Source organism: Panthera tigris, chromosome D3 (assembly GCF_018350195.1).
Source record: "Panthera tigris isolate Pti1 chromosome D3, P.tigris_Pti1_mat1.1, whole genome shotgun sequence".
Lineage (NCBI taxonomy): Eukaryota > Metazoa > Chordata > Mammalia > Carnivora > Felidae > Panthera > Panthera tigris.
The window spans coordinates 83,106,106-83,131,867 of record NC_056671.1 but is presented as its reverse complement, the minus strand read 5'-3'; the positions used below and the strand labels follow the sequence as shown (position 1 = coordinate 83,131,867).

At 36.0% G+C, this 25,762-nt stretch overlaps 1 protein-coding gene across 1 annotated transcript in view; it reads left to right on the top strand.

Annotated features, from left to right (window-relative positions):
• The window catches only part of CDH19 (cadherin 19), a 99,637-nt gene that overhangs the window by 25,197 nt on the left and 48,678 nt on the right, over window positions 1-25,762 (top strand). Inside the window, exons 2-5 of the mRNA XM_007096080.3 lie at window positions 1,082-1,321; window positions 4,904-5,198; window positions 20,666-20,785; window positions 22,173-22,337. Coding sequence (XP_007096142.1) covers window positions 1,127-1,321; window positions 4,904-5,198; window positions 20,666-20,785; window positions 22,173-22,337 — 775 coding nt within the window. The 5' untranslated portion in view covers window positions 1,082-1,126. The remainder of the gene's footprint in view (window positions 1-1,081; window positions 1,322-4,903; window positions 5,199-20,665; window positions 20,786-22,172; window positions 22,338-25,762) is intronic.

Below are 25,762 nucleotides of genomic sequence, written 5' to 3'. Positions count from 1 at the left end.
GGGTGAGAATTACCAGTCATTTCAAAGAGAATTGCATGATCAGTATCCATTAAATGGAAAGTTTTACCTGTAAAATTCAATAGTTTAGAGTTTCTCTTTTAATATTTAAATAATAGAAGATATCTTTCTTTTTTTATTATTTTGAGAGAAAGAGAGACAGCTCAAGGAGGACAGGAGCAGAGAGAGAGGAAGACCGAGAATCCCAAGCAGGCTCCACTCTGCTAGTGCAGAACCCGACATGGGACTCGATCCCATGAACCTGAGAACATGACCTGAGCTGAAACCAAGAGTCAGATGCTCAACCAACTAGATGCCCCTAGAAGATATCTTTTTTCTCCATCTTCTATATCATAAATAATCAGACATTTGTACTCAGACACAATATTTTTGTATTTATTTTCTAAAAATAGCATCGTCTCTTTGTTAAGATGAAAACCATTTCATACCCTTCATAATATAAAATGGTAAATATCTTGCACGGGTTTTCTATTCACAGAGTGTTTTATAACTTCAGCATAACTGATTATGAAATCTTCCAGGTTTCAAGATGAGTTGTCATTTTGTCTAGTTAATACTAGATAAAATGCTATAACTTGGGAAATTGGGTAAGAAAATTTATTGCTATTGAAAAAGGGGAGTAGAAGATTACATTTTCCCCCTGCCTTGACTTGTTTTAATGGGGTAGTTTGAGTTTTACGGAGATAGAATTTTTAAATTAAAGAAAAAAAATCTAATTTCAGTATCAACTGTCAATCAAGGAGATTGCCAGATCAACTTTTCAACCTTCAGGCAGATTTATGACTACAGCTTAAAATGGACAGTGCTTGGGCAGAAGTTTCTAATTATGCCATTCAAATTATTGCTGAGCTGCAAAATATAACAAGCGTAATTGGATGATAAGTTAAATGTATATTGTTGTTCCTACTTTTATGGATGCAAAAGTTCTATCCTTTCTTTAGCAATTATGTGAGCAAATGTTATTTTAAATGTAAAATTTTGTTGTGTTTCTTGTTCTTTCGGAATATGTAAGATACCTAACGCGTAAAAAGATTCTAAAGGAACACACAATTTTTGTTTGCAGCTACTGTTTCCTCCGAAGAATACCAGTTGGAATCAAACGAGCAGAATGGATTATTGCTTATTGCTGCCTTTTACGTTGGGAATTTCTCTCCTATGGCCTTGCTTTATGGCAACAGAAATCTCTCAAACAGAGGAAGTTAAGCACCCAGTGGATTCTCATTTGAGAGTGAAGCGTGGTTGGATGTGGAACCAGTTTTTTGTACCAGAGGAAATGAATAAGACTAATTATCACATTGGCCAGGTACTGATTTTATCAGAGTGTTACAGGAAATACTATTATGTAAATCTAAATGGATGGGTTGAGGAAGTTTTAAGGCATTTGATGCGTCATACATTTTCTCAGTGGAACCCTTAGGAAGCTTTAGCCATCGGCCTAATTAATTGTTTCTGATTTTCAAGCACCTAAAATACCTGGAAAACTTAAGGAGGAAGGAAACCTCTGATTTTCGAATTTCACTTTTGTCTCCCATATGAAAATAGAGCCCTCATTTATCAACATCTGGAAATGTGATGGTGTTATTTTTGGTAATGGATCAAAGCAACCACACTGAGAATAATAATGTTTACCAACAGTATTTAGCCTGAGTTTCTACTATGCTCAGTAGGTGTTGATTTACCCATCATTAATTTTTCATGAAGCAGATTAATACCAAGCCCTTTTACAGTTAAGTAGCTTCAAGAGCATACACACTTCATTTGATTATGAAGTATAAAGAATAATTATTTTTTACTTTCTTGTAGGATATATGTATATATCTTTAAGATATATATATATTTAAATTTCCTAATGAGATAGAATGTTCCCTATTTATGTTTTTGGTTTTTATTATCATTCAATATTCTTTAAACAGAGGTAATTACAATACCGTGTCCTTTTTCTAAGGATCTTTCTCTAGATGAATGAACTGAAATAAGTTTAACCACTAATTAACTGGCACTAAAATTTAATTGGGCCCAAAGGGTGAAGCACTCAAAATTCATGAACTCCCTTTCCCTGGCCCTTTCAGGAAAGCTTCAGCGTTAGCACGATGTCCAGATTCCAGAGGAGTTCGTCTATCACCTCTGGTGAATGTGTATGTGTATACTCTACCAAAGGCTTAGGTTGGGATCTTATGCAAACAGATTTCAAACGTTTGTGCATGTATGTGTTCCTGCTGTGAGTCAGATTTCTCATCTCTTTATTCTCTAAGATGACTCCAGGTAAATCACAGGCAGGATGGCACAAATGAGGTCCATAGTTAAGTGTCTGCTGGTTAACTGAGTCTCTAAGCGCATTTGCGGTGGAGCCCACGGAGTACCATATGCTCTGCCATCAGTGAGTGGGGTGACAGACTCACACAGACGGGGAACTTTTAGTGAATGAGACTCTGCAGGGAAGTGCCTCAGTACAGTCAGAGCAGAGACTACCTCCCTGGCTAACTGTCACATTTTCTAGTTTGTGTTTTTGTGCTCCCGGTGCTCCCGGCACATCTCCTGTTCCGTTCACGTGGTGGTTGGTTTTGCCTATTTTTTCATTCTATAAAAATACTTGTGAAAATATTCTAACGGATGTTTTGCCTTGAAACACTGTCATTCGACTTAAATAACACACAGGTAACTGCTTTAAAAGAGAGTAATAATGAATACCTAGGTGTTGTCATTAAAGAGCTGGTGAAAATAAAATGTAGCTGATGTGTCCAAGATGACTTTCTTTTTGCGCTATTTGTTAACAGAGATTAGGTTTGGAAAGCACAATTAAGTAAAAATGTAAAGGCATACTGATTTGCCAAATCAATGGTAATTGCCTGATTGAAAAAAGTAGTTTTGAATAGAAATATAGAAAATATCATGACACTGGAGGGGCGCCTGGGTGGCTCAGTCAGTTGAGCGTCCCACTTCGGCTCAAGTCATGATCTCCCACTTTGCAGGTTCAAGCCCCATGTCAGGCTCTGTGCTGACAGCTCGGAGCCTGGAGCTACTTCAGATTCTATGTCTCCCTCTCTCTCTGCCCCTCCCCTGCTCACGCTCTGTCTCTCTGTATAAAAAATAAATAAAAACATTTAAAAAATTAAAAAGAAAGAAAATACCATGACACTAGAATTCATGAAATTGAAATGTCTTTAACTTACGAATTTTGTGACCTTAAAAGGCAGATACTTAATATATATTCATGTATATTTAAGTAAATATATATATACATTTTTTTTTATTTTTATTTTTTTTACTTCAAATGGGTCCATGAAAGGACCAAACTCACTGATCTATGAAAATTATACTGTGCAGATACTTGGAATACATTTACTCATTACTAAATTTGACTTATCATCATCCTAATATTGAATCAAATTTTCAAATTATATTAAAATGATACCTGAAAAACATAGGACATACATAACTTTCCTTTGATATAATTATTGGAAAGGACACTTGTTTCCCTTAATCTCTTATCAGTAAGGCATGGAGACTTCCTTTTTATCTTATGAGTAGTGAAGAACCATCACATTAAAAGAGCTATAGATCTTTTATTATAGCATTATTATTACTATTCCCAATCTGTTTCTTTCATTGAATAGCCGTGTTATTCAACACATTATTAAAATTACTTGTTGTAGCTACCTTCAGGTATTCCACACAATCACATAGAAAAATATTAATTAGTCCACTGTACCTTGAACTATCAGAAAAGTTATGAATTTGTTTAAGATTGTGTTTCTTGGTTAGCTTTGTAAATTTTCAGGAAGCTCTTACTGTAAAGAAGGGCTTATTTGTAAATGATGAATCAAGAAAACCAGGGATTCACAATAATTTCAGGATGATGGCATACTTCTCTTTATGTAAAGGTAATTTAGATATGAACAAGCAACCAGTGTTGCCTATATCATAATAACCCTTGTTTTTATATAGCAAATTCAGAAGTCCATTAACATTATGAACGAACAAATTCACTTTGCTTTTAAACATAAAAATAATTAGGATCCAAGAAGAAAAGACATATTTGACAATTGAATAGGACATGTTGGGAAGAAAGAGTTAGATCTAATTTGGCAAAACTCAAGCCATAAAAGACCATTTTACCTAGTGGTTTGCAGGAGAGGCTCTTGGGGTCAGACAGACCTGTTGTCTAAATCATAAACTTATACAAAACCATGACCTAAATCATAAACTTATACAAAACCATGACTCTGTGAACGTTTAAACATTTTTCAGTCTCTCTTTCTCTGTAGAAATGATTATGTCAATAGTTTTTATCTCGTGATACTATGAGGATAAATTGGGAAATCATATAGAAAACGATTTGTACATTTTATAGCATGTTGTAAATGCCAAAATGGATGGCTCAGCTATTGTTACCTTCCCAACATGCTCCCTTATTTTCTTGGTAATATTTTCGTATTTCCTACATGTTTTTAACCTAGAGATAGAATACCACTGTTTATCTAGACTATTATCTGCCTATCAGTCTCTAGGTCCCAATCTAACGCAAATATTTGAGAGTATGGTTTTAGTGACTCAGAATGTAATCATAGAGTAAACATGAGCCACCAACTTTGGTGTGCATCATTTATGAAAGGCACTTTGTTTTTCAATTATTAGTTTCTAATTAGAATAATCTATTTAGAGTAATAAGATTTGTACAGTTACTTATACTGAAATATCAGACTCCTCTGCTTGATGACACAATTTAATATTAAAATTAATATTTCACCTGATTTAATATCCTATGGGAATTGCATGGGGTTATTAACATGGGGGAAAATGAACAGACAGGAAAATAAAATCATTAAAATTAATTTGTCCATTTAAATATGTCTGGAAACTAAATTATCCCTCTTTGCACTTGCAGCTAAGATCTGATTTAGACAATGGAAACAACTCTTTCCAGTACAAGCTTTTGGGAGCTGGAGCTGGAAGTATTTTTGTCATTGATGAGAGAACAGGTGACATTTTTGCCGTCCAGAAGCTTGATAGAGAGGAACGATCCCTCTACACTCTAAGAGCCCAGGTAATAGACAGCACTACTGGAAGGGCTGTGGAACCTGAGTCTGAGTTTGTCATCAGAGTTTCGGATATCAATGACAATGAACCAAAATTCCTAGATGAACCTTATGAGGCCATTGTACCAGAGATGTCTCCAGAAGGTATTGCATATTAATTTACATCAAAGATATATTAACAATTACAACAGATTGAAATTTATGAGCTAATGTTTTGGAAGCGAATTAGTTAAAGTTCCACACTCGTACTTCCTTCTACAAACATGTTAAGTCAAATAATTTTAAAAATTAGACTATCATTTAAATTTTGTAAACAATGGTACTATATTTTAATACATTAGTTGTCTTGTTAAAATATCTCAGTCTTCAAGGCAATAGAAGAAAAGGGTTAAATATGTGGTTTTTAGTGATTTATAAAATTCTTTAGCTTATTCACTTACTAGTTTCTCCATTACAAGAAGGTATTTTCCAAAACAAGATATAATTTTGTCTCTGAAAAAAGTATGCACGGCCATCTGGAAAGATATGCACGTATAAATCATAGAATCCAGTTTATAAGACAAAAGTACTATATGCTTCAAAGTCATGGAACATAAAGACTAAAAACAAAAAAAGGGGTCGAACGCCTCTGTGCAACTGTATTTATTTTCAAAGTTCCTTTCATACCTGCTGTTATTTTTATAAATATCTTCAATATAATGCCTGTAGAAGCAAGTGGTTTCCATAAGATATAAGAACTGACTGCACTGAAAATCAGAAATGTCTTTCTAATAGAGGGGAATTATGGTGTGGCCGTGCAAAGTTTGTCCACTCATTCATTCATTCAGAAAATGTTGGCAGCACAATATATAGTAAAATTAAGTTCATAAAATTTTCTTAAGTGTGATAAATTCTATTCAATAATGGTCATTTTAAGTTATACTAACATGCTTTAAAACTGCTTTACCTAACCACCTGATTGATTAGCCAACAATTCCAAAAGTGTATATTCTACTGTATATTTTCCTGATTCTTTGTTTTTTAACAGTTCGGGAAGCAATTTAAAGACTTCTTTCTACGTGCATTCAGAACATAGGTCTTTACAACATAAACAAATTTAGCTGTGAATATGTATCAAGACCGATTATTATTAGACGTAAACGACACATGAATATTGCGTTTGGTAGCCAGGCAGTGAAACATTTCATTTCTCCCCTCCCCCTCCTCCTTCTCCCCCCCCCGCTCCTCCTCCTCCTTTTTTTTTAAACAGCATACATTATGGACCTAACATTTACTAGCAAATTTTGTGAAATATAATTTTGGAAGTAATTGCTAGTATGAAACCTATATCTTAGTTCTAACACAGCGAACAATAACTATTTTAAATAAGGTGACCCTTGATGCTTTCCATTATGAAAGTGTTAATTATGAGTGAAATATGATGATGATTAATTGACTGGAGAAGGTGGGACTTTTAGGAAATGATATTTGAAGTGGATTACAAAGAATACAGTCATGCCATATTCTAGAAAAAGATTCACATTGCGGTAGGATAAGAATTGCCTATATCAATATGGGAGTGATTGATAGAGCGAGTCTGTAAGCATGACGATGGGTGAGATCCCCTTGGCAGAGAACGTAGGTAGAGAAGAGAAAAGCATACTAGGTGAGCAGATTAAAAAGGGGGTTGACTGGGAAATTAGAATGAATGAGATTGGTCAGTGATAGAGGACAAAGAAAGACACGAAAAGAGGAGTTACAAAGGAAGAGATCCTCCAACTCTGTTAAATAAAATCAAAGTGTACTGGCTGTAGTGACTTTTGATTTGGCAAGTAAGAGGCTCCTAGTGATTTTGGTTGAATTGATGCAGCTGCAATATTCTGAAGATTATTCTGTTGCGTGAATGAGTGGAGAAGAGGAAGTTACAGTGAATTTAGCCAACTTTAAAAGATGTTATGCCACAGGGAAAAAATAGAGATGTAAGGCACTAGGTAGAAGGAGATAAAGGTAAAGAGGATTTTGTTGTTGTTACTTACCATTATTTAATCATTTATTAAGATGGGAAATTGAATATCACAGTGATATACTATAGGGAATGATCCAAAGAAGAGTATTTTTGAAGAAAAATAAGGGGGCTTTAACTGCTGGGAACCTATTCTCTTTTTTTTTTCATGTTTATTTTTTTTATTTTGAGAGAGAGAGAGAGCATGAGGGTGAGGGGCAGAAAGAGAGTGAGAGAGAGAATCCACCTGTGCTGTCAGCACAATGTCTGATGCAGGGCTCTATCCCATGAACCATGAGATTGTGACCTGAGCCAAAATCAAGAGTCAGATGCTTACTGGACTGAGCTACTCAGGAGCTCCTGGGAAACTATTCTTGGGAAAGGAAAGACCCATGGAATCCAGGGCAATAATAGAGGAGACAGATTGCAATAGGTTAACACTTTGGTTGATATCAAACCAGTTCATAAGTGATTTTTTCTATCCATTAAGTATGAGACAAAGGCAGTAATTGAGAGCAAAGGGGTGGATTTTTAGATACAGAACAGAAGGTACAAAAAGGCCAGTTTGTAGAGCTGGAAAGTTGGCCTACAAAGAGATTGCAGTGTGTGCATACGGTATTTGCATCATGACATCAAGTGTCGCCACGAGGCTGGTTGATTCAACAGAGATCACAAAACTTTGGTTTGTTCTATATGGTATTTGGCTAGTGCATATCTCTTTGCTTTGAAATTCAAGGTTAATGTGCATACTAACTTAGTTCATCTGTGTAATTCAGTATATCCTGTGAGAGTGCCAGTCAGGGTTCAGACCCGGTATGGAATCATACTAAAATCAATGAGCACTTTTTATTCCTTTCTGTGGGAGGAAGGGACAAAGAGAACAATAGTCAACTGTTGTCAGAAATGTCACCTACTATGGAGAGAGAGGAATATCCCCATTGTTGTGTCAACTGTTGTGTAGATGGTTTCCCTCTGAAGCATTCCTGTAATTCTTAACTTTGCCTTGAAGAAACCACTTAGAAGTATATGCGATTTTTTTCTGTTTTTCTCAATCTCAATGCTTAAATAATGAATAATATGAATGATTTTACCTGAACCTATACTTAGTTCTTCATGTTCGTTCCATATCATTGCCATTTTATAGGTTCTTGAGTTTTGATCTTGCTTCCAAATTCCCTACTCACCTATTTCATTCTTTACAAAGCAACAGGTGCAAACATTTTATTATCTGTTGTCTTAACTATTTAGTATTGTATTATAGTCATTTACCAATTATTATATTTGAATCTGTACTTTGAATTTATTTGGTGAAGCACTGAAAGGAATCTACATTTGAGCATTGTCATCATAAGGGAGAACCAAGAAAACTACAAACTACTTGTTGCTTATTAAACACGTAAATAAACCTATTTATTCACAAGTAACAGTGGACTTTTACTGATTACATTTCTATTGGAAATGCAATTACTCTCAAAACTAGAACTACCAAGTAGAATTGAGAAAAAAAAACATGGTTTTTCTACTTGTCAGTCTGGAATTATAAAATTATTATCTTTCTTCCACACAAAAAATACAAGATCTAATAGGCTAAGAGTCCCACAATACCTTAAGTTTAGGGTGATTGAGTAAAAGAATGAGTACATGGATAGGTGAAAATCCTACAGAAGTGAATAGATGAGGTTTGGAAGATGAACAGAGGATATTGGTAGATATAAAATGCAAGGAGACTCTATGGGTGTCAGTTGAGGCACACAACGATCAAAAGTGCTGCAGATAGCCTTCGGATAGTGATGACTCCATTTTGAAATTTCTTAGTGCAGAATTCCTAGAAACATACAACCTACCAAGACAGAATCATAAGAAATAGAAAATCAGGGGCACCTGGGTGGCTCCAGGTTAAGCATCAAGCTCTTGATTTTGGCTCAGGTCATGATCTGATGATTGTGGGATCAAACCCCATGTTGGGCTCTGCACTGGGTGTGGAGCCTACTTAAGATTCTCTCTCTCTCTCTCTCTCTCTCTCTCTCTGCCCCTACCCTACTCATTCCCACTCTCTTGCTAAAGGAAAAAAAAAAAAAGAAAAAAAATCAGAGCAGATTATTAGTAAGACTGGATCAGTAGCTAAAAACATTCCAACAAACATAAGTCCACCATAAGTTGGCTTCACTGGTAAGTTCTACCAAACATTTTAAGCAATAATTAATACCAATCCTTCTCAAACTCTTCCAAAAACTTGAAGAGGAGGGAACACTCCCAAACTCATTTTACAAGGGTGGCATTGCTGTGAGACCAAAACCAGATAAGGGCACCACAGGAAAACTACCTGTCAGTATCTCAGGTGAACATTGATGCAAAAATTGTCAACAAAATTCTAGCCAGCCCAATTCAACAACACATTAAAAAGATGATATGAAGATGATATAAAGATGAAGTGGGATTTATCTCTGGGTCGCAAGGATGGTTCAACAACAGCAAATCAAATATGATATACCAGCTTAGTAGAATAAAGTATAAAGATCATATAATCCTCTCAACAGATGCCAAAAAAACACTTGACAAAATTCAACATTTTTTCAGGATGAGAAAGGCTCTCAGTAAATCAGTTACAAAAAGGACATACCTGAGCATAATAAAAGCCACATATGACAAAACCCCAGCGAAAATCATACTCAATATTGAAACACTGAAATATTTTCCTCTAGATCATGAAAAAGACAAAGATGCCCACCCTACTTTTTTTGACATAGTATTGGAAGTCCTGGCCAGAGCAATACTCTCTACCTAAGTATACTCAGTGGGGAAAAACAATGGTCATTTCAACAAATAGTGTTAGTGTTGGGAAAACTGGATATTCACATGCAAAAGAATGAAATTGGACCCTTATACTACTCATAAAAATGAACTTAAGGACTGGGGCGCCTGGGTGGCGCAGTCGGTTAAGCGTCCGACTTCAGCCAGGTCACCATCTCGAGGTCAGTGAGTTCGAGCCCCACGTCAGGCTCTGGGCTGATGGCTCGGAGCCTGGAGCCTGTTTCCGATTCTGTGTCTCCCTCTCTCTCTGCCCCTCCCCCGTTCATGCTCTGTCTCTCTCTGTCCCAAAAATAAATAAAAAACGTTGAAAAAAAAATTAAAAAAAAAAATGAACTTAAGGACTAAAGATTGGACATGAAAGCATAAGAAAAAATGTTGACATTGGTCTTGGCAATGATTTTTTGGATATGATACCAAAAATAAAAGCAATAAAAGGAAAAATAAGCAAATTGGACTGCATCAAACAAAAAAGGCTTCTGCACAAAGAAACAATCATCAAACTAAAGAGGATACTTCCAGAATGGCAGAAAATATTTCTACACCCTCTATCAGTTAAGAGGTTAATATCCAAAATATAGAAGGACCCCATACAACTCAATAGCAATCCCCCAAAATAATCCAATTAAAAATGAGTAGAAGGTATGGATAGACATTTCTCCAAAGAACAATACATATGGCCAACAGGTACATGAAAAGATGCTCAATATCACTAATCAGTTCAGGGAAATGCAAATCAAAACCACAAGAAGATATTACCTCACACCTGCTAGAATGGCTATGGTCAAAAGGACAAATAAGTGTTGGAAAGAATGAAGAGAGAAAAGAGAAACTGAGCGCTGTTAGTGAGAATGGTAATTGGTGCAACCGCTATGGAAAAGAGTATGGAGGTTTATAAAAATTAAACATAAAACTATCATATAATCCAGCCAACTCACTTCTGGGTATGTATCATAGGAAATGGAATCACTGTCTCAAAGAGATATCTACACCTCCCTGTGCATTCCAGCATTATTTACAATAGACAAGACATGGAAACAACTTAAGTAAGTGTTCATCATGGATGAATAGATAAGGAAGATATGGTATATACACACACACACACACACATATATATATAAAGAGAGAGGGATAGATATATATACACACAATGGTAGATTATTCAATCATAAAAAACATGAAATATTGCAATTGGTGACAACATGGATGGACCTTGAGGGCATTAAGCTAAGTGAAATAAGCAAAAGAGAGAAAGACAAATACTATATAATTTCACTTATATGTACACTTTTTAAAAAAATTTCAACTTGTACAAACAGAGTAGAGTGATGATTGCTGGGACTAGGACTTGGGAAAATGAGGAAGCATTGGTCAAACTGTAACATTACAGTATTACATATTGGAAGGTTACCAAGACATTAGGTCTTAACTATTCTCAACGCAAGAAAGTAAAATTGTAATTATGGAGGTATTAACTCACTTTATTGTGATAATCATTCCTCAATATATTTGTGTATATCAATCATCACATTGTATGCCATAATGACACAATGTTGTATGTCAATTATATCTCAATAAAGCTTGTAGAAAAAGAAATTCACTTTAGTAACATTTACCATCAAAATGACATAAGTATGTTACCCACTATCAAAAAAAGTGGTTGAATTCAATTTAGATAATTTTACTCCTTGACCTCATAAATTATAATAATAAATTTCAACACGTAGCAGAGAATTCTCAGAAACACAAACACCCTGATTTCTTAAAATATATCGAATTTGAAAATTAAACTGTATGAAATTTATATCTTTGGACATGTGAGTTTGAATGTGATTGATATTGGGATGGATTGCTCTTTGTATGCCCCCTGAACATATTGTTTGCTTTCTTAAACACAGTTTATTTATTTGACTTAAATTTTCTAACATTATGAAAAGTAGAGGTGTCAAAAATACAACACAAGAATAATAAGAATGACCTAATTTTCAGGTTCTTGTAGACAGGAAAACGAAAAAAAAATATTTGAAGAGTATTTTTCACATTTAAGGTGACAAGTGGGAAAATATCTGTTTTTTGAGCTTCACTTGGAGGTTCTAGATTGTAAAAGTAATTGCATCTCAAATATAAACACAAGAGGGATGGGCCAATCAGTCCCTGTAAATAAATAATGATCCTCATACTAATAAAATAAGTTCCCAATGTGAAACAGTGAGCACATCCACGATTAGAACATTATTTCTATCATGAATTTGAATTCTGAACATTATGATTTGACTAAGTTATCTACTGTCTTATCTGTTTTAATGTCACAAAAATCACAGAATCAGAATGTAGGTCAAAATATTATCACTTACTTTGGTCTTCTTTAAGATTGGCCATTATGCAATTCAACATCCTGTCAGTAAATTTGCTTCAGAGTAATCAAAGTGTGCTCGTACTAGAACTGCATGTAAAAATAGCTTTCCTATTAGACAATTTATATCTTCATTCTAAGAAAAGTCTGCTTAATATTTTTACCACTGAACTTGACGCACAAAAATTACACACTAAAATAAATGAGTCATTTTGAAATCTACCAGTTCAAATCTTAGCATTCAAACATATATTTAACTAGGGCACACTGTTTATTGAGTATTCTAGAAAAAATGGAAACTTTGTATATAAAATGTCCTTGTCACAAGTTGCTGTCTTTTCTCCTGCCTACATGATATCTCAATTAGCCTGCATATCAAAATTTATCGCTTTTACATTTTTATGGATATCTCCCATAATCTCTATAAAGAAGATAAAGTATTCAGTGTGAAATATGAGATATCATCTAATAAAGTTTTGTTACTAATATTAAACTACACTTTTGAATGAGAATCATTCAGTCCTCTGTAATACCTCTGCTTAAGACTGAATTCCACATAAATCAATATTGATGGAGTTATACTATTCTTACATTAGGTTTTACTCTTGATGGGAGAATAAGTCTAACATGTCGAGAAATCGTATTCATGCTGTCAATAATGCTTTTGACCTTCAAAAATTTTATATAGACTTGTAAGTTTTAGCACTTATGAATAATTACAAAGTGTCATTTCTATGTAGGTTCTCACATACAATAAATATTTTGTCTTACGTTAATATGCCATTATCTCACCATAATTTTGTAACTTGTGTCACAGCAAATGAAGCATATTGGCAAACTGAAGTATATTTCCAGTTCCCACGGTTTAGACTACTAAACTATGATTTTCCTCTCAAGAATTTAGTACAAGTTTACGTCCTGTGTTACCTATGTAATAGTATGTTTTTGCAATATAGTATTGCTGAGAAAATGGGTAAAGTCAAATATTGTGTTAAATTTTTCATAAAGTCCTTTTGCAAAAAAAATAGCTTTAAAGAGTGAGGATTTTAAACATGCCTGATTTTCTATGGAAACTGCATCTGGCTTAACCCAAGATTTCCCTGGTCACTGAGTGAGCCAGGAGATTAGAGAAGCTGAGCATTGTGTATGAATAGATAACGATGAAGGGCCACATTTCAAAGGTCATGATATGTAAGACTGAGCAAAAGGACATGATATTGAATGGAGGTTCCATCTCCCCTGTAGTGCACAAGAAACGGTGAGAAGAAAAAATTGAAATATAAAGCAGCAGATGAAACTACTAACAAATAAAACTACCTTGGCCAAATAGACTAAAGTCATGACCCAGACTCTAATAGATTTGAATGACCCATCAGTAGGGTCTGTTGCCCCGTATGCCAGACTGGGGGATCCAGCTAAGGCAGCCAATGCCCCGTACCTTAAAGGTATGGAAGTCAGGGGACATAGCCATTGCCCCAGTTCTCACCTTGAATTAACATGCTGTGCTTCTGAGAACACCAAACCCCGTCATGCCTAAGGAAAGAGTTGTTTACTGGAATTTGCCATGAGATGTCTCACCAGGATGGGTAAATTACTCCACCCCTCTGGTTGAAGGAAACGATTCACTCCTCACTGGGATCCCATTGTCCTGCTGCAAGCCGGACCTATTGAAACAGAATATCCCTGGAATGGAACACACACCATTAAAAGAAAGGGAAAGGTTAGGGTCCTGAGCTGGCATATCCCACCCCCAACTCATCTCCTTATACCTGACGGTGATGCCTCCCCCCTCCGTTGGCCTCAAGGACGTTATGACACATAGAAGCCCCTACTAAATTTACCCAGCAAGCCTTGAATGATAGCCAGAAGAGTCTGCCCTTATTGAATACTAAAATGTCTCTGATGATAAAAGCTTCCCACCCACCGCCCCCCACAGTAAAACAGCCGTGAACACTTACAGCCTCGCAAGGAGGCACCTGTGCCATTATTCAAACAAATGTTAGGTGCTCATGCCTGATGACTCTTGTGAATGTGCCATATTCATTAAATCACATGAAGATATAAGTGTTCTGACCCCAGCTCAGAGGACTTAGTAAATCAATGGTTCAGGTCATGGGATTCTTGGTGGTAAGAGCTGTCACTTATTTGGGAATTATTGTCTTAATCAGTGTTTTTCTTGAATGTGCCTGTATTACCTGCCTTCGGTGCAGCCAGAGATGCCAAATGAGCCACCTCCATGCTAGAGAAGCCCCTTGCTGATGGCTGAGGACACGCTACGGAAGAGGGGAGCGTATAAGATTGTGAGAATCAGTCGTGAGGTTGTGGACAGTTGAGGGAGGTCACTGAGAGGATGTGTCTGCCATTCGACCTGCATGCTGGACATGGGAGATTGGAGGCTCCTGAGCCCCTCCCCTGTCCTTGAAATGTGACTTCCACTAGTGTTTTCCTCTCCCAGAAGCTACCCCAGGATTCCAGCTTTGCGATAGAAATGTGGTGTTGTCACTGTCCGAATATTACATAGGACTGAAGCTATATATGACTGACTAAAAGCCTTTATGACTTTCAAGACTTGGTGGGCAGGTCCAAAAAACTACTCGTCTTGAGGACACCCAAAACAAGCCTCAGGAATGAGTTCTCTTGCTCAATACAACTACCACCTGCCAATCTGGAGTGGCATGTGTCATGTTTGGTCTCCTCCTGTCCTCCTTGTTCAGGGGCCGGTTTCAGATTACAGCTAGGAAGATCTGGAGGAGTTTGTGAAACTAACAGTGACCAGATCTCCAATTTTACCCAGGACAACTCTGCTTAATCCTGTTTTGTTGTTGTTGTTGTTGTTGTTGTTGTTGTTGTTGTTGTTGTTTTCCCTGGCATTTTGTCCGGAAAGCACTTGGCCCAGAATGTTTTTTTCTTTTATTATTATTAGTAGGTGCATTATAATAAGCCAGAGTGAATTTGGGAGACATTGACTTTGTGCTTGTACCTCTTAACATGGGGTGTGACAAGTAGTGTCCGAGGCATATGGCTAGTGAGTAAAGTGTCTCCTTTTAAGACATGATTAAATCTGAAAGGCGGCTAGTGATAACCCGGGACACTGTTCATAAAAACACAATTAAGCCAAGAAGCTGATTAAATAATGCAAATACATGTGAAGAATATCTATTTGGTGATATATTTAATGTGAAAATAATCTGTATAAAGCATTTTTCATTAATGTACATATATATATATCAGTTGTCCTTTAGAAATAACTTTATTATGGGGCGCCTGGGTGGCTTGGTCGGTTAAGCGGCCGACTTCGGCTCAGGTCATGATCTCGCGGTCCGTGAGTTCGAGCCCCGCGTCGGGCTCTGTGCTGACAGCTCAGAGCCTGGGGCCTGTTTCAGATTCTGTGTCTCCCTCTCTCTCTGCCCCTCCCCTGTTCATGCTCTGTCTCTCTCTGTCTCAAAAATAAATGTTCAAAAAAAAAAATTTAAAAAAAGAAATAACTTTATTACTAGGATATACTTTAAAGAAACTTTAATTAAATTTTTGTAATGTTTCTGTGTTTTCCAGAGGAAGAGAGACAGAGAACAAGTAGGGGCGGGGCAGAGAGAGAGAGGCAGCCACAGAATCTGAAGTAGGCTCCAGGCTCTGAGCTGTCAGCACAGAGACCGATGCAGGGCACAAACCCACGAACTTCAAGATCATGACTTGAGCCGAAGTCGGAATTAACCGACTGAGCCACTCAGGTGCCCCGAGAAACTTTAATTTTTGATCCATTAGTGTAGTTAAACTGACTTTGTCAGGTTTTAGTGAGAGCACAGTAAAATGTTGATGAAAGGAATGGAGACGCTAAACAGGTTGGTTCATACGTAGGGCATGCACCAGGCTTCTTGCACTGATGAATAATGAATGCGCTGTTAACAACAATATTCTACTGAATTCCATTTCGGTAGGGTAAGAGCAACCTGTGCAGGCTGGGAGAAAGGCATCAATGGGTATGTCTAAAGACATAAAGAATTTGTGCCTTGAGACAAATATCAGGTTATCAGTCACCCAATCCTAATCAAGAAATGCTGGCTTTTGTTTTCTTTTTTCCCTGATGTTATGCAAAATAATTCCCATCTTTATGGAAGTTTCATTATTCTATTTTTGTTATATACTTCTCACCTTTATATCTAGAATTTATTTTAAGCCGATTTTTGTGAATGGTGTCAAGCAAGTGTCAAATTCTAGATCAAAAGAGAGATGACTGATGGATGGATGTATAAATGGACGCAGATACCCAGGGGACCCTGTAGCATTTATTGAAACGGTTCTCCAGTGCTCACCTGTGCCATCCTTGCATGAGTGAGCTCTCCATATGTGTATGATTTTGTTTCTGAATCTCTAGTCAGTTTGTCCTCTTTTGTTCTTCCAGGGGCTAATGTTCTATTGTCTTTATCGCCACAGTTACGTCATAAGCCCTGCTCCCTGTTAGTACACGTCTTCCAGATGTTCCTTATCAGAGATGTCTGTCTTGCTTAATCCTTTGCATTTCCATGTATATTTCAAGTCAGATTTTTAATTTATCCAGTAAGACAACTTGCTAAGATTTTGATTAGGATAGCATTTACACTATGGATCTGTCTGTTGGTATTTCTAGATGGTCATTTCATAAACCCAGTATTTTGGTCCATGTTTGATCATTAATGTCTCTTTACTTTCTTTGTTGGGGTCTTTAACAACTTTTGTTTAGATATTCCTGAGTATATTTGTTTCTTGTATATATTAGGTATTTAATTGAACTATTTTAGAGATATATATTTCTGGTATAAATAAAAATGGACTTTTGTGTACCTTGTTGTGTTCCTATGACCTTCCTAATGTAATGATTTAATATTCTCTAAAGTTTTTATATGTATATTCTGCTTGATTTTCAAACAAAAATATTGTTTTTGAATCACTAAAACATTTTTTTAATGTTTTGGTTGTTTTGGTTTTTTTTTCATTTTTGAGAGACAGAGAGAGACAGAGTGCATGCGGTGTGAGGCAGAGAGGGAGGGAGACACAGAACTGGAAGCAGGCTCCAGGCTCTGAGCTGTCAGCTCAGAGCCTGATGCGGGGCTTGAACTCACGAACTGCAAGATCATGACCTAAGCCAAAGTGGAATGCTTAACTGACTGAGCCACCCAGGCGCCCCGTCATCATTTTTAATATTCATTTCTGTATGCATGGCATTGCCTCATTTCATTGTCTAGGAGCTTTCCTATAATGCTGCCCAAAATAGCGTGATAATAAACTTGCTTTTTAACTACCTCAGAAGGAAAAGTTTTCACATTTCACAGGTAAATATGATTGTTGTCAAAGTTTAAAAATGCCCTCCATCAGACTTAAGAAGGTATCTTTTTCTTGTAATTCCCTGAATTTTTATTGCAAATGGAACTGGGATATTTTCAGGTGTGTTTTATGTATCTAATGAGAATTTTTGTCTTATGTTTTTCTTTGTTAAGCCTTTAATGCCACGAATTATATAGGTTCATTTTCTAATGTTGAAACATACTTGAATTTTTGTAATGAAAAATTCAAAATGCCTTCTATGAAAATAAACATTCTAGGGGCGCCTGGGTGGCTCAGTCGGTTAAGCGTCCAACTTTGGCTCAGGTCATGATCTCGCGGTCCGTGAGTTCGAGCCCCGCGTCGGGCTCTGTGCTGACCGCTCAGAGCCTGGAGCCTGTTTCAGATTCTGTGTCTCCCTCTCTCTCTGACCCTCCCCCATTCATGCTCTGTCTCTCTCTGTCTCAAAAATAAATAAACGTAAAAAATTTTTTTTAAAAAAGAAAATAAACATTCTAAAACAGTTCCATAAGCATGCTGACTTGGGTCTCTCTGAACTATGTTCTTATCTAGAATAGTCCCCGTAATATTTTAGAATCAACTTCAATTTATAGTGATGGGTGGGTTGTTGTTGAGAAACGGGATGGCCGGGAGACTGGAGCCACAGTCTTCATAAAACAGACCAGAGCGATTCTTGCACTAAACAATAAGCATGTCATAAAAGCAGTGATTATGTAAGCCTGGCAAAGCTGCTCTATGCGAAAAGGGCATCTTGGTGCTATTCATTTTGATTTCAAATGTGAGTATGCAGCTCTACGATTACTGACAGATACAGGAAGAATTACACATGTTTGTATGAGTAGAAACTGAAAAGCTATTTGTTTCAATCACTCAGTGTTCCTTTACCTATATTTAACTGGTAACAGAAGGAGGAGGGGACAGGGGGACTTTGGAACAATTTTGATTTTTTTCACTGAAGGACACGTTATTGGTCTTATAGTGATATTTTGCTTAAATTTTGTGTATGGCTAATTCCTAACTGCAAGTGAATGTACACACGTGTTCTCTTACAAATGACAAGGAAAATATAAATGGAAAACATATATATATATATATATATATATAACATATCAATTTTTTTTAATTTCTTGACTACTCTGACATTTATTTATTATTACAGTTTATGTTACTTGACTATTTAGTGAAGATTTCTGCAGTATTTAAATTTCTGATTAGGAAAATATGTAAGCTTCTCTCTTTTGACTTTATATTTTTTTAATGTTTTATTTATTTTTGAGAGGGTGAGCACTAGCAGAGGAGGGGCAGAGGGAGGGGGAGGAAAAGGATCTGAAGCAGGCTCAGGGCTGACAGCAAGGAGCCCATGTGGGGCTCGAACTCATGAACCAACCCTAAGATCATGACCTGAGCCAAAGTCAGCTGCTCAACCAACTGAGCCACCCAGGCACCCCCTCTTTTGACTTTTTTTTTAGAAAAACCTTTTAGAAAATATCTAAGAAGGTTTAAAGTGGTTTAACCTGTGTTTAATGAATTGTGATGTCATTGAAAAAGCAGCAACTAAAGCAAATAAAACAAAATCAGATAATTAGAATGATATTAACACTAGATAGCGTTGATAGCATCTTCAACACATCATATCCTTCTGTGTGTGTGGCCGGGGAAGATCATTTAAGATCAACTCTTTTAGGAACTTTAAAGCATACAATACAATACGGTGGCCTAGAGTCACCATGCTGTGCACTTGCTCTCCAGAACTTGATTTCCTAACCGCAACTTTGTTGGCTTTGATCACCATTTATCCAGGTCTCCCAGCCTCTGCGAGTCAGCAATTTACCCTTTGTTTCTAGAGCTCAGCTTTTCTAGATTCCACATATAAGTGATATCTTTGTCTTTCTCTGTCTGCCTTATCTTGCTTAGCATAATGCCCTTAAGGTCCATCCATGTCATGGCAATAGAAGAGAACGTATTGTAAAACACTTGAACCTAAGGTGTTTACATTTTGAGTGGTTATACAGTATAAAGCAAGTGCTAAATGACTAATAAAATACTACCACGAAAGAGCAAATGCTACATACATTTGAGGGCCACGGTAAAAGTTTCAACAACTTTATTACTGACAAGTAGAAGGGCTTCCCATTAGAATGTCTCGGTTTACAAAATAAGATTGTAATGGAAACGTGAATGATGTTGGTAGTACAGGAAATCGCATAGACTATTTGATTCTGTGATATTCATGTTGCCATTCTTACTGACCCAGAACATGATGTTTCCATAAATGCAGATTTTCAACAAGACCTATAATGCTATCCCAACTTTACATAAAGATGATTAAAAAGCTCAATACTTTTAAAGGAAGATGTTTAATTTAAGCTTTAAGTTTAAATGTACAGATACTTCTCATTGTGTTTTACTGATTGTTATTGAATTTCAATTAAGAACATTTTATGTCATCAATATGTGACAGGGTTTTGCTTTGTACTATACCAAAAAAAAAAAAAAAAGAATTCTTCAACGTAAGTATGTTATAGAAGGGAATTAAATAAGGAATTTACTTATGCCCACCCTCAACTTGATACTATTGCAAGCTCATTTCAATTTTATTCACATTTATCAACATTCTGTGACTTTGAGTCATAGTTCACAGAGTGATTTTTAAAGTAAACTGCTTCCAATTTCCTTTTGATTCTTCCACTAATGATATAACAAACTTCTGAAAGATCATGAAATGGACATTGTAATGGATTGTTAAATAATTATATTTCATTATAGCTTAGATCTTTGTTTAAAATTCTCTATTGTATATAGAATTCATATATATATATGTATATATATACATATATATATACATACATATATATATATGTATATATGAATTCTATATACAATTGAGAATTTTAAACAAAGATCTAAGCTATACACACACACACACACATATATATATATATATATATATATGAATTAGGGCTCTTTTGTATGAGATTATATTCACTTGTCTATGCAGAATGATATCAGTTTTGTAATTCTGAACAAGGAGGGCTAGGTTTTCATTGTATGTCTTCACCTTGCTTGCTAAAGAGAAAATGCCGTATAGAACTGAATTCATTGTTCGATAAGACCGCAGTCTTAATTTCTTGTTACTATTCATATTTTCTTCAGGAACATTAGTCATCCAGGTGACAGCAAATGATGCTGATGATCCCTCAAGTGGCAATAATGCTCGTCTCTTGTACAGTTTACTACAAGGCCAGCCCTACTTCTCCATTGAACCAACAACAGGTATTTCTAAATGAAACAAAGTGCAGTTCAGCGGGATTCTAAGTAGGCAAATGGCAGAGCAAAAAAAAAACATCTGCTTCCAAACGTGCTGTACAGTAGACCTGACGTTTCCAGAAATAAATGGGTTGTATTTTAGACACTTAATTCTTTTTAGTCCTTTAGCTGATTTTTCTAACTTTCAAGAGATTGAATTTTCCAAATCCACACTACAAATCACTCGTATATAAGGTATAAAACATATGCAAAGACTATAACAAACCACTTAGAAAGAGAAAAAAAAAACAGTTTAAAAATACGGTGAAAGACCTTTAAAGCAGTTGACCAAAATTTGATGTACAGAAAGCCTACAAGCATATTAAAAATGCTCATCAACCGCAGTCGTCATGGAAATGCGAGCTAAAACCACAATGAGATTCACCTTCACTCCCAATTCTCTCTGGAGTCAAACCTAGGGAGAATACTGGCAGTGTCTCTTTCATACATTCTGTGTTTTCTATAAGGATTCATATAACAGATTACAGTTATAAAACACTTCAGTCCACAATTCAAATGCTATCATAATATGGTCCAACATCTGTTTTTGTATTTACGGGTCTCACAATTTTTAATGAACACTTTTCCACAGATACATTGAGGATTGGCCATTCTCTTTCTTATGTTTGTGTTCATGGTCCCCAAATCTTTAGCCCAGCATCCTGTTGTCTTCTGTTATGCCCTTTCCTAGTTTTTTTTTAGTGATAATAATTTTTTTTACTAAGTAATTTTCTAGAAAATTTTCTATAACATTTTCTAAAATGTAGAATTTTATAGAATAAATTTACAGAATATTTATTATATTTATTATAGTCCATCTTGAATTTGAAAATCTGTTTATAGTTTGATCTGTATCATGAACAACCGTCGGTCAAAAACAAATCCTTCTTCATGTATCATAACTTAAAATAGACTTTAACATCACAGGTGCACAATATATCTTGCATAAATTTGGTGTTGTAATGTACACATTTACTTATAATTAACTTCTTTCAAATTTAAAGGAGAAGTTAACTGTAGCACACTAACATTATGTTAGAGAAGATAGCAGAAAATCGTTTGAGGTAAAAATAAGACATTCCTCTTTTTTACCCAAGAGTATATGAACATAGCATTTTATTAGGGGTCTACTAGTGTTCTTAGTATTGTGTTGACTACTCTGAACTCCAGGCAGAGTTGGTGTTTAATTTATTATTTTATTGTTATTTATGTTCTCCAGGCCAGTGTCTAGCACATTGTAGTCATTTAAAATGTATCAAAAGAATGGGTGTATGATGGAATTCTTGGGAAATTAACTGGAAAGATGCATGGTTAATAACGAAATAATAATTGAAGTTTTATTACATGTTTTAAGGAATCATAAGAACATCTTCTAAAATGGATAGAGAACTGCAAGATGAGTATTGGGTAATTATTCAAGCCAAAGATATGCTCGGTCAGCCAGGAGGACTGTCGGGAACAACAAGTGTGTTAATTAAACTTTCTGATGTTAACGACAATAAGCCTATATTTAAGGAAAGTAAGTAGAAAACACCGTAAATTTTCATTACAATAAAACTATACATGTGCTAAATACACACAGATGTTAGGATTTGCATCTAAAGCACCGCCACAGCACTATATAAAATAAATGTATTAATTATTCGAAGGTGTGATTATTTTCATTGGTGTGAAAAGTCAAATACAAATGAAAAGGTAATGTGTTTTTTTTTTTTCTAATCGCTTACGTAACAATTTCCACAAACCTCGTGCCTTAAACAAATTGTTACCTTAATGAAATATGTCACAGATGTCACCAGATTAAGTTCAAGGTGTCTGTAGGGCTATTTTCCTCTCTAGAGGGTCCAGGGGAGAATCCATTTCTTTGGATTTGGTTATTGGCAAAATTCAGTTCTTTACGTTTGTAGGAATAAGGGCTCTGTTTCCTTGAAGGCCGTCAGCGGCAGGACACCGTTAGCTCCGTGAGGCGTCTTTCTGGTTCTTGAGTATAACTCACACACCTCAGACACGTCAAAAGGTGTCAAATCCTCCACACGTCGCCGTCTCTCCAACCCACACTTTGCCTCTTCTTCGCTTTTATGGAGTCATGTGATCAGATCCAGTCCCCTTGGACAAACCAAGGCAAGCTCCACATCTCAAGGTCAGCTGAATAGCAATATGAATTCCACCTGCAACCTGGATTGCTTTTTGTCCCTTTACATAATATATTCATAGGTTCTGGGGTATTAGAACACGGGTATTTTGAGGAATTCATTTTTCTACCTACTACACATGATGATTTCAAATGATAATTATTTTTTATGTTTTATGTTATCTTTATTCACTATATTCACACTAAGAACAGAAAAAAAAAATTGCCCATTTCGATATTCACCTATGATTTATATTACATATACGTATATGAAATTTCACATGTAATAGAGATCATATGGTATTTGTCTTTTTCTGACTTATTTCACTTAGTATAATGCCCTTGAGAACCGTTCATGTTGTTGCAAATGACAAGATTTTATTATTTTTTGTGGCTGAATAATATTCTAGTGTGTGTGTTTGCATGTGTGTGTGTGTGTGTGTGTGTGTGTGTCTGTCATAATTTCTTTACCATTTCATCCCTTGATGGACACTTAAGTTTCCACATCTTGGCTATTGTGAATAATAATGCAATAAACATGGGAGTGCAGCTATCTTTTCTAATTAGTGTTTTCATTTTCTTTGGCTAAATATCCAGAAGTGGTATTACTGGATTGTATGATATTTCTATTTTTAATATTTGAAGACACCTTCATACTGTTTTCCCTTACTCTTTTCCATAATGGCTGCACCAATTTACATTCCCACCGACAGTGCACAAGGGTTCCTTTTTCTCCACATCCTCACCAACACTTGTTATTTCTTGTCTTTTGAATAGTAGCCATTCTAACAGGGGTGAGGTCATATTTCATTGTGATTTTGATTTGCATTTCCCTGTTCATTAATGATATCAAGCATCTTTTCATGTACCTGTTAGCCCTCTGTATGCATTCTTTGGAAGAATGTCTATTCAGATATTCTTCCCATTTTTAATATTATCATTATTATTATTAGTAATAGTAGTAGCATTTGATATTGAGTTGTACGAGTTTCTGTATGTTTTGGATATTAGCCTCTTATCAGATGTATGATTTTGCAAATATTTCCTCCCTTTCAGTAAGTTGCTTTTTCATCCTTTTGATGGTTTACTTTGCTGGGCAGAATTTTTTTAGTGTGTTATAGCCCACTTATTATTTTTTTTCTTTTCTTGCTTTTGCTTTTCGTATCAGAATAAAAAAAGCATCACCGAGACTATGCTGAGGAGCTTGTTGCCTATGTTTTCTCCTAGGAGTTATATGGTTCCAGGTCTTAGTTCAAGTGTTGAATACATTTTTAGTTATTTTTGGGGTATGGTGTAAGACAATGGTCCTGTTTCATTCCTTTGCATTTGGTTATCCAATTTTCCTAACACCATTTATTAAGGAGACTGACATTTTCTTATTGCATATTCTTGGCTTCTTTGTCATAAATTAACTGACCATATATGTATAATATGTGTAGTTATTTTTACTTATGTATTATGAATATGCCATACCTGCTCTGATAATTTAAGTACTGAATACAAGCTAAATCATTTGGTATGCTCCAGAAGGGATTTCTTCTGAAATTCTTAGGAGAAATTCTTTTTTTTTTTTTTTTTAAAGAAGTTCTTCCCACCCCTTCCCCAGGGCATTCTGTCCTACCTACAGAAATACATTTACAAGCAATTCTGGAAATCATGACCAACTATCATGATAGGAAAAATGCATATACATGTGTCAAAGAGAAAAGTAGATCAAACACACACATACAAATGCACACCCACCCAACACCCCCCCCCCAACACACATACACACACACACACATGCAGATACTGTTCAGTTCAGCTATTTTGTGCCAGGCCCAGAGTTAGCAGATATTCTGAATTTTCAAGAAATATTAGAGAGGGCCCTGGGTAAAAAGACGATGAGCATTTTTTGTGTGTGACAAAAATCTTACAGTGTGTAAATGTGATGCACCTTTTGAAGTGTCTGAAGACAGGGGCACCTGGGTAGCTCAGTCAGTTAAGCACAGGACTTTGGGTCAGGTCATAACCTCAGGGTTTGTAAGTTTGAGCCCTGTGTTGGCCTCTGTGCTGACAGCTCAGAGCCTGGAGCCTGCTTCAGATTCTGTGTCCCTCTCTCTCTGCCCCTCCCCCACTTGCACTCTGTCTCTCTCAAAAAATGAATAAACATTAAAAAAATTAAAGAAATATTGCATATCTGAATGCTTATTTGTATGCCATTTTCATATTTAACATTTTCAGTATAATGCCATTTTTAAAAATAAAAATCATATATATTTATTGTATACAGCACGATGGTTTTTCTCACGTTTATTTATTTATTTGAGAGAAAGAGTGTGAGCAGGGGAGGTGCAGAGACCGAGGGGGGTACAGAGGATCTGAAGTGGGCTCCACGCTGATCGCAGAGAGCCTGACATGGGGCTCAAACTCACGAACCATGAGATCCTGACCTGAGCCAAAGTCACATGCTTAACCCACTGGGCCAACAGGGAACCCCAACGTATGTTTTGATCTCATATGCATAGTGACATAATTATTACAGCCAAACTAATTACCCATCTACTCACATCATTCCCTCGTGTGCAAGTGTGTGGTAAGAGTGCCCGAGGTGTTCTCAGAAAATTCCCGTTATACAGTATAGTATTATTGGCTATAGTCACCTTGCCATACGCTAGGTTTTTTTTAATACACTAGATTTTTAAATGTATTCATCCTTCATACTTGCAAATCCAACCATTTGAGCAGCACCTCCTCGGTCCTTTGAGTCCATGAAACAGCTCCTCCTTAGATGGAATTTAGGCAGCAGGGCAGTAGTTTGTGACTTGCTTCTC